The sequence below is a fragment of the Patella vulgata genome, chromosome 2, assembly GCF_932274485.2.
Source record: "Patella vulgata chromosome 2, xgPatVulg1.2, whole genome shotgun sequence".
Taxonomy (NCBI): domain Eukaryota; kingdom Metazoa; phylum Mollusca; class Gastropoda; family Patellidae; genus Patella; species Patella vulgata.
In genome coordinates, this window is record NC_065880.2 from 80,778,531 (window position 1) to 80,797,490 (window position 18,960).

The 18,960-nt window shown below is 36.2% G+C and overlaps 1 protein-coding gene across 2 annotated transcripts in view; it reads right to left on the bottom strand.

Annotated features, from left to right (window-relative positions):
- LOC126812008 (ras-GEF domain-containing family member 1B) overlaps positions 1-18,960 on the bottom strand; it is a 187,900-nt gene that overhangs the window by 115,290 nt on the left and 53,650 nt on the right. For both annotated transcript variants that reach the window (XM_050538108.2, XM_050538109.2), the window contains exon 5: positions 15,236-15,326. In XM_050538108.2, the coding sequence (XP_050394065.2) occupies positions 15,236-15,326 (91 nt within the window). The remainder of the gene's footprint in view (positions 1-15,235; positions 15,327-18,960) is intronic.

An 18,960-nucleotide genomic window follows, 5' to 3' on the forward strand; every position in this document is an offset into this window, starting at 1 on the left:
ACTAAACACAACAGCAAGCTATCTAATAAATGAATTATTCAAAAGATTTCATACAGTCAGTTGGAGACTACTGCTTCAATTTGGGGCTTGATTCCTAAAATTCTCTTTTGCATCAATCAGGTGAATGAAAACGGGCATGTGCCATCTATGAGAGTAGCTTTGCCAAGGCAGCAGCTTTTCTGCCTAATCTTCATCAAATTCCAACTGTCAAGGGGTTTTCAATCCCATCTGTATAACTAGACATTGTTCCTTGCCAGCTCCAGCCACTCAAGTTCCTACCAGCTCCAGCCACTCCAAGTTCCTTGCCAGCTCCAGCCACTCCAAGTTCCTTGCCAGCTCCCTGTCCAGCCACTCCTTGCCAGCTCCAGCCACTCCAAGTTGCTTGCCAGCTGCAGCCACTCCAAGTTCCTTGCCAGCACCCCCTCCCTCCTATTCATGCATGTTAAACAGGTGGCCTGTTTATGGAGGTGTCTGTTTAGTCAGGTTGAACAGGTGGTCTTTTAATAGAGGTGTATTTATAGTCAGGTATATCAGGTGGTCAGTTTATAGAGGTGTCTGTTCGGTCAGATTTAACAGGTGGTCTGTTTATAGAGGTGTATGTATAGTCAGATTTAACCAGTGGTTTGCTGATAGAGGTATCTGTATAGTCAGGTTTAACTATATCATAATATGATATACTATTGTTACATTCCTATGGTTCTTTGTGTAATGAAGTATTCAAGGTCTGTATAACTCTGTATAACCTTCATCATTCACTAGTCTCTTAGTGTAAATAGGTTAAAGGTCATAGAACCAATAAAACTTCCAATTTATAACCTTTCACACATGGATTCAAGTGTAGTGGTTTTGATCCCAGGCTTGTGCATAACAAGGAGATCTTTGCCCAGGCAGCGTCATTTCCCCATTTAATCTGCCACAATATCCATCTTTATAAACCTATAACGGTAAATCTCTTTGATCTTTGGGGTATATTCTATGCCTGGCATAACTTGCGGTCTGAAAGTCGGGGGGGGGGGGGGGCGGCTTTGAATATATACAGGGGAATTTGGGGTTATTCTTCTGAAAGTTTTTCTGTAACCTGTAACGGGTTATTCTTCCAGGGTAGGGTTGGGGGTTTTTTCCATAAGAAAACATGAAATAAGGTTTTTCTTACTGGAATTCTGGGATATTCTCATTTTATGTACATGTAAACATAGACGGTTTATAAGCAAGATAAAGTCCTCGACTTCAGTTATGCTGGGGAAGAAAGACTTCAGAAAAAAACCCTCGACAGACTGAGGCAGGATCCCCTGGCAGTTGGAATTCGATATTAGAATATGTCATAGTGCCTCTGCCAGGGCAAAATTTCCGTCATATCCCACTATATTGTGTATGCTCATCTTCATTAACCCAGTCGGAGCAGAACAGTAGGACATTAAACCCCATTTAATTTCATTTCATTTTGTTGTTGTGTTGGGTGAATTTCTGTTGTTTTTTGGAGATTTTTTAATCCATTAATTAATCTGAGTTAATCTCTAGTTTTATTTTAATTTTACTTCCTTTAGATCTATTTATAGATATAAAAACAGTAAGTTGGTTTGACAGTATCCAGTAGTGCGACAGGATGTGAAGAAATGTCACATCCACATCATTTCTAACATTTTCTTGGATTATTTTAAGACGTTGTGTATCCTGTTTGTTTGACAGGAAGATGTTTATAAAATAAACATTTGTTTTTCTTATTCATTCTTGAAACCTACATTTTGTGGGTAATTTTGTTTCCGTTACAATAAAGATCAAAATGTTCTTGGGTTAAAGAGACATTATGTAAGAACTAAATCTGCCTGTTGCAAGTCTTTATTTTGACTTCGAATGATACATAAATTATTAAACATACATTATGCAAGAGCTAAATATGCCTTTTGAAGGCCTTACTTTAGGCCTGAAATGTTATATGTGTAGGGTAAAGCATGAGACTGAGGTTATGCTGGGGAAAGAAAGATTGAAGAAAATAACCTGAGAAAAAGAAAAACCGAGGCCGGTAGGCCGAGTTTTTTCTGTCGAGGGTTTTTTCTGAAGATTTTCTTTCCCAGCATAACTGAAGTCGAGGACTTTATCTTGCTTATAAACTGTCTATGTTTACATGTACACAAAATGAGAATATCCCAGAATTCCCATAAGAAAAACCTTAGATCATGTAATCTTATGGAGAAAAAAAACCTACCCTGGAAGAATAACCTGTTACAGGTTTAAAGAAAAACTTTCAGAAGAATAACCCCAAATCTCCCTGTATATATCTGAAACCTCCCCCGACTTTCAGACCGCAAGTTACTTTCAGACCGCAAGTTATTCCGGACATAGAATATTCCCCAAAGATCAAAGAGATTTACTGTTACAGGTTTATAAAAACTATTAATTAGACATTTATTAACATGAAAAGACTTTAATCAACTATCAATGCCATCTTATGTGTTCGTTTTTCACTAGATTTGAATCCCCCCCTCTCCCCCTCTCTCTCTCTCTCTCTCTCTCTCTCTCCGATTCATAGGAGTTGCGGGGTTAGATGTCCAAATGGTTAGCACGTGCACGTGCACGTTGTATCATACGGTCTGTCATTGAATCAACTGGCGTGTTTCAATTTCCGTGTTGTATGTGACAAGGAGTAGGGTCACCTGTCCAACCTCGTGGGTTTTCTCTGGGTCCTCTGGTTTTCTCCCACTGCTAAAGACCCCTATGTGCCAGTGAATTATTGAAATAAAATTGAACCATGTGTTAATCCCAAAATGACCTAGCTTGTGTCAAGTGGACGTTAAACCCCATCTCTCTCTCTCTTTCTCTCTCTCTCCTCTCCCCCTCTGTCCTCTCCCCCTCTCTCTACCCCCCTCTCTCTATCCCCACTCCCTCTCTGATTTACAGGAGAAATATTTTGTTAGGCATCATGAGATCAAACACACTATTTTATTCATTTCTATTGTCGCGACCTATCTATCTATTTCTCATTTTTCATCAAATATTTTCCAAGCACTAAAGGTAATTTATGAATCTTTAAGATTTATGTTTCAACAGAACCTGAGAAATTATCAAAGTAGGGGATTTGTGAGACAGATAGACGAGATGTAGGGTCAATAAATCACGCTAACAGATTCCCATTTAGATCGTAACAAAAGATAATCTCTTAAAAATGTCTGGCCCTGAATGTATTGATATGTCTATCCCCTATTGTCCGTGATGATTTGGTTCTCAGGGTTAGTGTAAGGACTAAACGTGTATACTATAGTAAAATAAATATTATGTTATTGAGGTATTATTCTAGGGTTTTGAGAGGATAATAATGGTGTTGTGTGTATAGACTGAGGATTTATTTTAGGGTTTTCGGGGGATAATAACGTTGCTGTGTGTTTAGCGTTGTAATAATATTGTTGATACTATCAGTTTAAGTATATAGGAGTAGGTTTCCACTTAGGACAAAAGTTAGTCTCGATTCTTATCCAAGGCCCCCTTAACGAATTTCCTCCCACTGCTAGAAACATATTTTTTTTACATACTGTTAGTTTCAAAATGACGTGACTTGGAAAAATATCTAATTTTGATGGCTTATTAATCCATGCTATAATGCACTCCAATTGATTAGTTAACATTTTAAGGAAGGAGAGAGAGAAAGAACAAGATAGAGAGAGATAGGGTTTAACATCCCCTCGACACAAACTTGATCATTTCGGTACTAACATATGGTTCAATTTTATTTCAATAATGATCTTGCATGTAGGGGTCTTTAGCGATGGAAAGAGACCGTAGGACCCGGAGAAAACCCACAAGGTTGAGCAGGCGACCCTACTCTTTAGTCACCTACAACCGGGGAATTGATAATACCATGCTAGTTGACTCAATGACAGACCTTATGTTGCAACGCGCAAGCGCTTACCATTCGGCCACCCAACCCCCCATTTTATTAAGGAATGAAAACTGAAGAAACAATGGTCGATGTTCTCATGATATAGATTCAATTGGATTAAACATACACTATGCAAGATCTAAATCTGCCTATTGCAGGTATTTCTTTAGGCCTGAAATGTTTTCTAAATTATTAATTAGACATTAATAAACTTATCCAGACTATAATCAACTCTCAATGCCATTGCTAGCCTGCCATATTTACTGGATTTGAATATAATTTGTGATAGATAATTTAACGTCAAAATGGATTTTTATAGTACCGACTTTAGTAATGATGTTCGAGGCTTGGCCTAAAATTCAATCGCTAATATCTCAGTTCAGAGTGGAGCAATTTGACTGAAATTTTCAGTATATTCTCTTTACATTATCTATTCTTTAATCTCCCAAAATACCCTTTAAAAACAGGTCCAAGAACAGATTTTACAAAACAATGGAAGGAAGTTTAGATTATACTTTGAGACAATTCTTCAAAATATTATATTTTCTGAGAAGTATTCAGACAGATCGATCTATGGTAAACCAAATACTAGTGGGAAAATGTTTGCCTTGCAAAATTGTTTCGATCAGAAAGATATTATGATTATATTGAGAATTATAAAAATGTATTGAAAAAACCTCATGAACGTAATATCTATTAAAATCGTATTCTTGATGTCTTCTTTTATGATGCGTATAGACGAATATATCATCTTAAAATATACGTAGTTTCATAGTTGGTTACGCAAAATAACCTTAAAGCGATTCATCTCTTAAAGATGGTTGATCTTATGGCCGATCCATAATTACACGTTCTACTATAACTGATTGACCCTCTTTTTGGTCAACCAATGAAATCATTTTTAACTTATTGACCAATGTGGCGTGGATTAAAGATGCTAGCTAATCAATCATAGGTTGAAGATTTTTTTTGGAAATTGATGATTCAAGCGCGTAAATAATTGATGTGAAATCCATCAAAGTCATCTGTTGTGAAGAAGTGTAGTTAATAATCAGACGGCAAGATATCGACGTTTGCTGATGAAGATGGAATAATATATGACGACCTTCGACACCTTGTAAACATCATTTGGAATTAAGGGAAGTGTAGGCAGGAATGCTGCTGCCTGGTCAAAAGTCTGCTGATGAAGATAGAGAGAGAGAGACAAATAGGGTTTAACGTCCACTCGACACAAACTAGGTCATTTCGAAACTGACATATGGTTTAATTTTATTTCAATAATTCACTTGTGTGTAGGGGTCTTTAGCAGTGGAAGAAAACCGGAGGACCCGGAGAAAACCCATCAGGTTGGACAAGAGACCCTACTCCTTCTCACGTACAACTGGGGAATCTAAACCACGGCAGTTGATCCAATGACAGACTTTATGATACAACGTGCACATGCTAACCATTCAGCCATCCAACCCCCCAGGTAAATTACAGATCTTGCACAGCTGTTTATATTATGTAATATTTGATACTAATTACTACTCTAATTGAATAACGACATATGCATATTCTCAAGGTACCATATTCTTATCAAATTATTTAATTATTATTCTACTTAACTTGCTACTTTCTGCTAATTCAGAGCTAACCAGATGTATTCATATCTTATTTTATAATTATATAACTATTATTTTAATTAAATGATACATCCGGGACGACTTGGTACTTTCTGTTAACTCTTTGATCAGAAGTATTCATATCTAATCATATAATTACTAATTAACTGGATACATCCTGATCCTCTCGGTATTTTCTGCAAACTCAGAGCTTACCAGATCTACATTCGTTTTAAATTCAATACCTTAATACTATTATTATTATTATTATTAGTCAACCCATCCCATATTTTGTTGGTTTTATTTTATTTTTATTCCATACATCCTGGACCTCTGGGTACTTTCTGCAAACTCGGAACTTGCCAGATGTACCAGAGAGAGAGAGAGAAAGAAGAGAGAGAGAGAGAGAGAGAGAGAGATATGGGGTTTAACGTCCATTTGACACAAACCAGGTCATTTCGGGACTAACATTTGTTTCAATTTTATTTCAATAATTCATTAACTCGTAAGAGTCTTTAGCAGTGGGAGGAAACTGGAGGACCTGGAAAAAACCCACGAGGTTTGACAGAATCCTTGACACGTACACCCAGGGAATCGAAACCACGCCCTTACCATATGTATTCATATCTAATTAAAAAACTATTATTCTAAAGGTCTTATATCATTTCATTTATATGGACAACAAAATGGCGGCTGGCTTATTGCATAGCAAGAACCATAGATCAATGAAATTTCAATTCCACATATCTCTGTAAATACTGAACCATTAGTGGACTGGTTATAGGGATTCATCTTTCACAATAATTGTAGTTTGCAAGGGATTCCTATTGCTTAAGTAAGCCACAGTGGCTAAGTGAGTAAGACCCTGGCTCACTAGCCTGAAGGTCGCGGGTTCAGAAAATGAAATGAAATGGGGTTTAACGTCCTACTGTTCTGCTCCTAACCTGGGCTAATGAAGACGGGCATACGCCATACAGTGCATTCCAATGTATAAACGGGACCTCGGTTTTTCGTCTCATCCGAAGAACTAGACAGCTGTCCTTGTCAGGCCCTGTCGCAGGTTCAATCCCGGTGTTGGTCGAGAAAGTTCATCAAGATTTTCCGGTTTTGTTTCTCTTTGTCAGTGGTGCAGTCGTCCAGTCATTCGATGGGACGAAAAACTGAGGTCCTGTGTACACATTGGCGTGCACGTAAAAGATCGCTTGACAGTTGGAGATCGATATATAAGTTGGTCATATTACACTGCATAGCATACGTCTGTGTTCATTAGCCCAGTCAGAGCAGAACAGTAGGACATTAAACCCCCATTTCATTTCCTGTTACTTAAAATAGGGCATCAGGAAAATTATCAAGGATCAGTGGGAGTTGGTCAAGGTCTGACCTCGTAGGTGAAAGATGTCTGGGATGGTTTTAAGACTTAATCTGGTACATTTATAAAACAATTCCCCTTTGTTGGTGTCACCGTGATTATTTCACAATATGCTTTTCAATGCGCGTAGGGGTCTTTAGCAGTGGGAGGAAACCAGAGGACACTTTTCAGTGAATCAGTCACCAATGATTTATGAGGCATAAACTTCATGTAAACGAGGGGGTGGCCCATTAACGAAATAACTGTGTGACTTTCAATAAATATTTGGATCTAAGCCTATAATTAACGTTAGTGTAGTGATTGGATAATGACACAGATCGTATTACGACCCTGATAATACGGCCATTGTATACAGTAGGGATTTAATTAGGGTTTTAGGGATGGGTCATGCGGAGATCACACAAGACCAAGGTGAGGTCTTGTACAGGTGAGAGGGTAATATTATAATTATTAGTCAACATTAAGGTTGGAAGAAATAAAATAAATATTATAGAGTCCCACGTTCCCTCCCCACTTATTGATTCCGATCAAAAGGGATCTATTAAGTTTGGGAGTAACAGTGGAAGAGATGACAGACATATTGTATGGTTTAGTCTCACATTCTTACCCTACCTATTTTATTGATAAAGATCAAAAGAACCCAATTCAGAGATTTACTAAAATTAACAGCCTTGATATCAATTAAATAGAAGAATGTAGGTAATAATCCCTAAAAGCAAACACAAAATATTTTGTCAAATTTTTGTAAAAGTTCTTTTTAACAATTAACAAAACAAAAAAAATGATGTTTTGTTAAAAAAAACTGTCTTATTAAGATTAAAATCCTCCTGATTACCATATACCCAAAAAGAAGGATAACTTTCTGCTAACTTTCCCTCCCACCCATTCATCATCTCAGTATTGTCTAACTTCTATAAACACAATAAGACAAGGAAAGATCTAGTGTCTAGTCAACATTTACAAATGGCAGGATGTTTCAAAGAGATTCTTGGTACTGTAGATTGGAATGTTAAATTTAAAGAAAGTTGATTAAATTTGAACCCTTAAACATTTGAACCCTTAATTATCTGCCTATTGCACGTCTTTCTTTAGGCCTGAAATGTTATCTAAATTATTAATTACACATTAATTAACTTATCCATACCAAAATCAACTCTGGATGCCATTGCTAGCTTGTAATCTTGACTGGATTTGAATACATTTTGTCATGGATGATTTAACCGTAATTTAACGTCAGAATGGATAACCAAGATTTTGTTTTTTATCGTACCGACTTTAGTAATGATGATCGAGGCTTGGCCTAAAATTCAATCGCTAATATCTCAGTTCAGAGTGGAGCAATTTGACTGAAATTTTCAGCATACTCTCTTTACATTATCTATTTTTTAACTATTATAGCGAGAACTGCCAGCTCATCTAATCTCCCATAAAGCCCCTTTAAAGATTCTTGATTAAATTTGAACCCTTAATGTTCAAAAAGAGTTCCGTGGGGTAGATAGTAGTGCCTGAACTTCAGTGACCACCTTCCCTAATTTTCAGTTGCCTGAATATTAAGGAAAAAGCATTGTGACCTCTTCCCCCTCGAGCCAGTACGTACATCGCCTCGACACATACAAATGTTATACGATATCATCTACTAAATGTTTTTACGTAGGCACACGCTATTTCTAGCGAACAATTGACTGATATTTTTAATTCAAGTGTTTGAAGTGATTGTTGAACTGATTGCGTGATTCTGGTATTTTCTACTTCCGTAATGATCGCAATATATCCATGATTACATCAGTAAAGTGTAAATGTATCAAGAGATTTAATTGGTTGATGTTTTATTCGTCTCTATATGGATGTAATACGAATCTGTTTTCCTTCTATTTGTCACGTCTGCTATTGTTATATTACATCATAACAATAAATCATTAGGCAAGTATTATATAAGCCATGTTACTATGACCAGGTAGAATCAGAATATAGCTATATGAAAGCATAGTTATATTGGGGTACCAGCTCCCCATATGAAAGCATAGTTATATTGGGGTACCAGCTCCCTATGAGAGCATAGTTATATTGGGGTACCAGCTCCCTATGAGAGCATAGTTATATTGGGGTACCAGCTCCCCATATGAAAGCATAGTTATATTGGGGTACCAGCTCCTCATATGAAAGCATAGTTATATTGGGGTAACAGCTCCCCATATGAAAGCATAGTTATATTGGGGTACCAGCTCCCCATATGAAAGCATAGTTATATTGGGGTACCAGCTCCTCATATGAAAGCATAGTTAAATTGGAGTATCAGCTCCCCATATGAAAGCATAGTTATATTGGGGTAAAAGCTCCCCATATGAAAGCATAGTTATATTAGGGTAACAGCTCCCCATATGAAAGTATAGTTATATTGGGGTACCAGCTCCCCATATGAAAGCATAGTTATATTGGGGTACCAGCTCCTCATATGAAAGCATAGCTCCCCATGTGAAAGCCTAGTTATAATGGGGTATCAGCTCCCCATATAAAAGCATACTTAAATTGGGGTACCTCTGCCATTACAGATTAGCTGGAAGACTAATCGATGTCAACTCTGTAATTCTATTAGAAAGACACTGATTTGTAATTTATAATCTATTGTCCTGCTAATCCAGTAGACATTAATGTATTAATGATATTATTAGATGTTGTTCCTTATTAAGTTACTATATATAGTCTATTGGTCAATATTCTATATGGTATTATTGTTTTATGTGTTGTTACCAGAATATAGAATTATATCAAGAAGAAATGACTTGTTTAATTATTGTATGTTAAAGCATACACCCCCAACTAGATCGAACATACAACCCATCATCCATAAACCCTGGATGATATTATCTACATAAACAGATATGGTCGTCTACAGTTAGACACCATCATTTAGTTGTTAAGACTAAGAGCACCACCCTTTTTCCGTAAGAGCATGACCCTTAGACACACCATCCATTTTCCTTAGGACCACCACTCTTTTTCCCTAGGAGCAACCACATTTTTCTGAGAAGTACCGTCTATTTTTCCAAAGAGCACTACTGTTTGCCTTGGAACAAAATGTTTTTTATTGGAGCACCACCTTTTTCTCTAGGAACACCACCTTTTCTCTTAGGAGCACCATCCTTTGTTCTAAGAGCAGTGCATCCTTTTGAAACTATCTCAAAGTCCCGGTCACGCTTGCAAGTCATAACGCAGTGAAATTGTTGGCAATCGCAGCTGCATTCACAACCACGGCCACTTGCACACTGCGATGCCCCAAATCATTTAAAATGGAGCTGCCGGACTGACAAGGAAAGCATACCTAAACATTCAGATGGGACAAAAACATGCAAGAAATGGCACTGTCCAGACAAAATTATTGAAGTAAAATTGAACCATATGTTAGTCCCGAAATGACCTAGTTTGTGTCAAGTGGATGTTAAACTCTCTCTCTCTCTCTCTGTCTCTCTCTCAGCCCTCCTTAATATTGATATGTGACCATTGAAATGAAAAATACCCTATGTTAGTCTCAAAATAACCAAAGTATTGCAAAGCAAGATGTTAAACCCCATTCCCAAATGATTTTTCAAAAGACTGATGTACAGATAAATCAGAAACTATTTTCTACAGGTTAATATTCTACTGTTACAGACAGAAATAAAAACAACCTTTTTTCTACAGGTTAATATCCTATTGTCACAGGAGCTCAGTGGCTAAGTGGGTAAGACGCTGGCTCGCTAGCCTGGATTTACGACATGGTTCCCTCTTGTCAGTGGTGCAGGACACAGGGCCGACAAGGACAGCTGTCTAGTCGTTGGGGTGGGACGAAAAACTGAGGTCCCATGTATACATTGGCAGTGCAGATTAAAGATACCTTGACAGTTGGAATTCAATATAAGAGAAGGCCATAGTGCCACTGCCCGGGTTAAATTTCCCTCACAGCACACTGTTTGGCGTATGCCCATCGGAGCAGAACAGTAAGATATTAAACCCAAGTTCATTTCATTTCCTGTTGTTACAGACAGAAATAAAAACCAACCTACTCGATTTATTATGTTTTATTAAGAAAGTCCTTAGGGTAGTAGACAATATAACATCAACAAGAGACTTCTATAATCTGTTTCTATAATCAGGTAGTTGTATTATATATAGTATATAGTCTGGTTGTAATATACCAATATGAATATATCCTACGGGGGTGGGGGGTGGGGGTGATCAAATGGTTTAACACATGCATGTTAGATCATAAGGTCTGTCATTGAGTCAAGTGGTGTGGTTTCAATAACCCGCTTGTTTGTGACAAGGAGTAGGATCGCCTGTCCAACTTTGTGGGTTTTACGGTTTCTTCTCACAGCTAAAGACCCCTACGTGCATGCTAATTCTTGCAATAAAAAAAATGAACCATATGTTAGTCTCAAAATGACCCAGTTTGTGTCAAGGGGACAGTAACCCCCACTTCTCTCTTTTACCTATTAAAAGCCGCTCGTACGACCCCTGACGCGACCTTTCAGTACAACTGGTCAGATCTTCATGTAGTGTATGCCATCGAAAGTATAAAAAAAACAAAACGAAATATAGATCTGTATTTTAATCGGATTGCATTAAAGATACATTATGTAAGATTTAGATAAAGAACTAGCCATTCTTGCTATAATAGTTCAAAAGTAGATGATGTAAAATGAATAATTTGAAAATTTCATTCAAATTACTCTATTGCAAGCGAAGATATTAGCCTTTGAAGGTTTGACAAGACGTGTGCAATAATTTCAACCACCGTACTGGTTGATCGAAGCTAAGTCTCGGTCCTCCATATTTGATTAAATCAAAGTATCGCTGAACCATTCTAATCTATTTAATATCGGAGAAATCTGATGCCATCGAGAGTTGATTAAGGCCTGGATCAGTTAATTAATGCCTAATTAATACTTTAGAAAACATTTCAGGCCTAAAGAAAGACCTGCAAGAGGCAGATTTAGCTCTTGCATAATGTATGTTTAAATGAACACATCTGAATTTGATGATTTTATTATATTTGGATAAACACAATATTTATAAATCCTAAATTAAACATACATTATGCAAGAGCTAAATCTGCATATTGCAGCTCTTTCTTTAGGACTAAAATATTATCTAAATTAATTAGACATTAATTAACTTATTCAGACCATAATCAACTCTCGATGGCATCGAATTTCTCTGATATTAAATAGATTAGAACAGTTCAGCCATATATTTTGATTTAAGCTAAAAATGGAGGAGTGAGACTTAGCTACAAACAACCAGTACAGTGGATGAAATTATTGCACACGTCTTGTCAAGCTATCAACGGTTAATATCTTCGCTCGCAATAGAGTAATTTGAATGAAATTTTCAAATTATTCATTTTACATTATCTATTTTCGAACTATTATAGCAAGAATGGCTAGCTTCTTATCTAAATCTTACATAATGTATCTTTAACATTAAATGAACACTTTTATAATTCATTTAATTATATTTGTAGAAATATAAGATTTAAAGATTGTAAAAGTCATTAAAATTCTGAGTGGACATGCATTTAATTTATTTTATTTGAAAAGATATCAAATTTACGATGTTGCCAGCTTCCATATTCATAATTAAATAGGATCCCATGTTTGAACAAGATTGTAATTAATTTGAATTTAGCATCCAATTCATGAGCTACTGTGTAAAATAATCAGATTACATCTGTTCATTGTTTAATTTAGATTTTTATTGTAGTGTGAGCGAGAGATAAAACAACGTATAATATGAATATTAAAACAGAAATAGAGTAGCTGTGATCATAATTCTGATTTTCAATGAAGAGGGTTTTTTATGGTCTGTGATCAACCATGTTTGAATATCGTAAAACAATGGCTGGCGTTATCTCATGAAATGTAGAATCTAGAATAAAACGGCAACAACTGTTGTGACGATAATGTCATAAAATAAAAAAATATAGCATCTTCACAATGAGCTGTTCAATAGCTAATTCCATTTTGGTTCTGCTCCACAATGTCTGTACAGAGGGTTGGATGGCCGAATGGGTCGCGCGTGTGTGTTTTATCATAAGATATGTCATTGAGTCAATTGGCGTGGTCTTGATTCCAAGGTTGTACATGACAAGGAGTAGGGTCACCTGTCCAACCTCGTGGGTTTTCTCTGGGTCCTCTGGTTTCCTCCGGTGCTGACGACGCCTATGCTCAAGCGAATTGTTGAAATAAAATTGAACAATATGTTAGTCCCGAGGTGACCTGGTTTGTGTCGAGTGGACGTTAAACCCTATTTCTCTCTCTCTCTCTCCACAATGTCTGTACATTTTGTGAATTTAACTCGATCAAAAACAAAAAACATTTTTTTACTAAACAGTAACATAAAGAACTATGTAAAACCCATGTAGTTCTACCCAGGCTTCTCAGCAAATCCAGAGATTTCATACAATTTTGTGCCACCAAAATTGATTACTAAGGCAATGGCCTTATATGCTTACTTGGCTTTTGATGAGAGATCGAAATCAAATCTGGTGGTAACTAGTTGAATTATTGTTTATATCAACATTGTCTCCTATCAATGTATATGTTTCCTGTGTAATGTATTCGATTCTGTTTAAATGTACATTTACTTGTATGCATGCTGCCCTTAATGAACATGGTATTTTATATTACCTTAGCGTAAGGCCATCTTATAACACTCATAACCACTATCATAATAAATGCTACAAAGTTCAATTTTAAATTTGAGTTACACTGGGAAAATGGCTGCTGCTTGGCTGCCAGAGGTCGGAACCTAATGAGTTTGAAGCTGATCCCCACGAAAGTAAGGAGGCTGGGCAGTTCATAGTTATTATGACTGTTGATGATCAGGAACAATATACAGAAGATAGTCCTTTTCAGGCTTGATATTACAAAAACATGGGTAGTATGTAGGATTGGGTCATTTTGAATATTTAATTTCTTGTTTAATGTTATAACACTTCTTTAATAGATATAAAATGATGTGTTTACTGAACTCTAGAGAATCAATTACCAGTCTCAGACCATATTACACAGGCAGTAATGAAAGAGTTATCTCCCCTTAGTAGAGTTGGAGGATTGAAAACATGAATCTATAAGTCACGTTGTATTGTTTAGTAATAAAGATTGACACATACATAGCTGTTTATATGTCACCATTTCTCGTCAAATTTTCTTGAATTATTTATATAATACCTTCAACTCAAATAATATAACTATTTATTATGGTTCATATCCTTTGTCATCCTTTGTTATAGTCTAAAGATATACCGTATACTACTTATATCCAATATTTCTATTATAAATGTAATGAATCATTTATATATATGGTTAATGTATATTGTAAATGTATATTGCAAATGTGTATTGTAAATGTAATATGCCCTAATTTATATTGTAAATGTAATGAATTATTAATATATGGTAAATATCATATGCCATAATGTATATTGTAAATGTAATGAATCATTAATATATGGTAAATATAATATGCCTTATGTATATAATAAATATATGATGGATGTAATGTAACATGGTAAATGTAATGAACCCCAATGTAAATGTAACTGAATGTATATTATAAATGTGATGTAACATTGTAAATTATTGGTAAATGTAATGTGCCATAATGTATATTGTAATTCAAATGATAAATGTAATGTAACATAAATCAAACAGTATATGTAATAATGAATTTTTTTAGTAATTCACCCATATAAAGCCTAGCTCACAACCCCTGTCGTATGTGCTACTAGTCTATGGGGGAAATTTTAGTAAACCTGTGCATGAGACTTATGCGTCACTTGTGTGTGTTCGGCACCATAGAAGATCACAGACTGGCCGTAGAGACTTCTTATCCTGCATATACAAAATTCTCACCTGGTTTCTTGTGGCTATCTGAGAGCTACCAAACCCTAAGACTCGTACATGTCAAAACACAATCTGATTAAAACACAGATCCTATTTTGTTTTGTTTTTATAGTTCAAAATTTCATTTTACTTGTCTTTACTAGACTATGATCTGGAAGAGTTGTTATCATTGACGTGTTCTGAATGGTGTGAGGGCTTAGCCTATGAAACGGTCTGTTATGACGAGCTTTAGGCGTGTTTTGCATGGAACTGTGGGTAATTCACTAGTAACATCAATGCTGATTGGTTAATCAAATGTCTGACGTCATAGGGTCAAAAGCCGCTCGTATGACCTCTGACGCAACCTATCGCTACAATCGATCAGATCTTCGTGTAGTGTAGGCCATCGAAAGTATAAAAAAACGAAACGAAATATAGATCTGTATTTTAATCAGATTGGTCAAAACAGATACAGTGTGTTATGACCTAGGTTTAATATAAAGGTGTTTGATTATAAAACTGTACTCACCCTCCTCTTGTTTAGATTGGTCCGTTTTAGCGCGCCCATGGCGGCTACTCTATATTCGTCGTCTAGGTGATCATACTGATGCTGTATACGACTGAAATATAAAACATCCACAATTAATCCTCCATTTTTATTTCACCCACAAACACAATTTATTTCACTCATAAACACAATTTACCCTACTAACATGGAATGGATCTAGAATATTAAATGTTAAGAAAGTTCCTCTCCGAGTTTTTGGAGGACGGAAGGCCTGGCATGGAACAGTGTCTAGTTGTTTGGTTGGAACAAAAAACTGATGACATTCACGTAAAAAAAAACAACGTGACAGTTGGAAATCAATATAAGAGTGGGCCATAGCACACCTGTCCAGGTAAAATTTCAAGTCAGGTGTTGTGGTTTCAATCCCAATTAAGCACATCTAAGTATAAAACATTATTAAGAGAGAGAGAGAGAGAGAGAGAGAGAGAGAGAGAGAGAAATGGGGCTTAATGTTCACTCCACATAAAGCAGGTCATTTAGGGACTAACATATGGTTCAATCTTATTTCAATAATTCGTTTGCGCGTAGGGGTCTTTAGCAGTGAGTGGAAATCGAAGAACCCAGAAAAAACCCACAAGGTTGGACAGGCAACTCTACCGGTACTCCTTGTCACATACAACCGGGGAATCAAAACCACACCACTTGACTCAATGATAGACCTTTTGATTTCATGCATACGCGTTGAATCAACCCCTCAAACATTATTCATACTTGTGAAAAAGTACAATAATTTATATAACAGAAATAAAAATGATGGCTTGAAATCCATTGAAAATAATGTAAACTTTAAATGATCATAACTCCATGATCAATTTGCATAATTTTTGTATACCAAATTAGTTTTATAAAAACACTTTTTGGTTGTTTATGATCTTCAACTCTCTATTTAACATTTTGTTCAATCATGTTACGACTATAAGTATTTTTGTTAAATTTTAATTATTTGTTGGGGGTTTTTTTTTTGTTTTTTTTTTAAGATATTCTTCATTGAATATTCCTTGTATAATTAATAAAAGCAAATTGAAATCTTTAATAAATTACATTGCTAAATTTACTCAAATAGTTTTTATGATATAGATTATCCCCCCTTTAGTCTCCAAACAATGGTTATCTCCCTTTAGTCCCCAAACAATGGTTATCTCCCTTTAGTCTTCAAATAATTTGAGAGAGAGAAAGAGAGAGAGAGAGAGAGAGAGAGAGAGAGAGAAATGGGGTTTAAAGACCACTGGACAGAAACTAGGTCATTTTGGAACTAACATACGGTTCAATTTTAATTCAACAATTGGTTTGCGGTTTGGGGAGACAAACCTGAGGACCTAGTTAAAAACCATGAAGTTTCTAACACTTAAAAATAACTGTATGTATTTTCTAGAAGTGTACTTTGAGGAAAAATATAAAAGTCCTGATGTGTCATTTTAGAAGATTACAATATTCTGAAATATCTAATAGGAATATTGGTCTTAAATGCTTCAATTCCGTTTAGTATTTACAAAGACATGTTGAATTGAAATTTCATCAATCTATGTAAATGATGCATTGTGACTTTAAAATAAGATATTTCTTTTATCAAGTGCATGTCTATAAGCGTGAGACAGCATTTGAAATGTCAAAATAATTTATACCTCCAAAAAAATCCTACTCATTGTCAAACAAAACCACAGGAGCGAAAACACACACATAGGCGTACAAGCTAGAGGGGGAGCTTCTCCCCTAGCTTTCGGGTAATCTGACTTTTAGGGCAGAAGGGTCAAGTGAAAACAAAACATATTATTTTATCTAGTTGGCAAAATAAAGTGCCCGAAATCTATTAAAACACTAATTTTACGTTAATTGAATAACACAAATTTTCTTTGGGATCCCAACCCGAAAGTTTTTGGGGCATTTCAGGTTCTGCCCCCCCACCCCTAACGAGCATTGAGCCTGTACGCCTATAACCACACAACTTGAAACAATTACAGTAGAAGAGTCCCCTGGCCAACCTTGCCCTGCCCTGTCATATCTTAGTCCCGAAATGACCTAGTCTATGTTAAGTGCCATCTCTCTCTTTTGCTCTGTCTAAAGCAGTGTGTTGGACAATTCGACCACCCAAACTAATCAAGGGCGAATCCAGTAATTTTTGCTGGAGGGGGTTTCGTCTCTATATTACGTAGGCATACACTCACATTGAGCTTTTTAAAGAGATAAATCCCCCCTCTGGATCTGCCCCTATCTAAGACGTGTCAAAATAATTTATGCAAAACACACTCAAGAAAAATAAAACCTAGTTTCACGGTCTAAATAACAGACTTGGTTGTGATGTGATAATGAAACAGAGATGTCAAAATTAATTTATGCAAATAGAAAAAAAAATCCACAAAACATTAGATCTATTTTTAGATACTACTCCACAGAATCTCGACTGTGACATTTCATGTAGTGAATGATGACACAATGTTGTGAAAGACAGACGACAATGAGATTACTAGTGATGCGAAAGTTTAACACTACAAGTAGGAATTTCTGAACATGACACGAAGAAAATCAAGCAGCTTATTTTTTTATCGTAAGCTCTGGAAGCATAAAAGATAAAATGAAATGGGGGTTTAACATTTATCTGCGAGATCACTTTGGTGTAAGCGGACGTAAGAGAGAGAGAGAAATAGGGTTTAATGTCCACTTGATGCAAACTAGGTCATTTTGGGACTAACACATGGTTCAATTTTTTTTCAATAATTAGCTTGCGCGTAGGGGTCTTTAGCAGTTGGAGGAAACCGGAGGGTCGGGTTCACTTATTGACATGGGTGAGGTTAACAAGCTAGATGGGTAATCACACTTAATGAACAAGAAATGAAATGAAATGAGGTTTAACATCTGACTGTTCTGCTCCAATAGGGCTAATGCAGACAGGCATACGCCATGCAGTGTGCTATTAGGGAAATTTTGCCTGAATAGTGGTGCTACTGCCCACTCTTATATCGAATAACAACTGTCAAGGGATCTTTTACGTGCACCCCAATGTGTACACAGGACTTTGGTTTTTCGTCCCATCCAAACAATTAGGCAGCTGTCCTTGTCAGGCCCTCTGTCTAATGAACAAGAACAGACGAGGGCATTTAGTAAACAAAGAGAGTGAGGTTAGTTTATAAAAAAAATATGGGATGCGACCCATGACTTACATAGATAACAGGCCCTATGATCTTCAGCATAGGCGTACAGGCCTTTTTGACTATGCCAATTCATAATCTTAATTTCACACCGGTCAAAACAATGAATCAGCTGACGGTATAAGCCTAAGTCACGGCCGAAAGATCAAAATGACAAAATAACCGATTTAAAATCTTGAAAAATTACAGCAAGCCAGTGGAGTGAATTTTCTGGAACTGCTTTTTGAGTTTGAGAACAAGTTACACTGATATAAAATCCCCCGGTTCGTACACCTATGATCTTCAATACATATTATATCATCATATTATCATCCGATTGATGCATGCTGGCAGATAAATAATAGATATAGAGGTTATTTAAAACTGGTTCAAATATCAGATAAAAATAAAATGGGGATTAAATATCCTACTGTTCTGCTCCGACTGGGCTTATGAAGGTGGGAATACGCCATAGAGTATACTATGAGGAAAATTAATAATAAATTCCAACTGCCCAGGGATCTTTAATGTGCACCCCAAAGTGTAAATTGGACACTCATTATC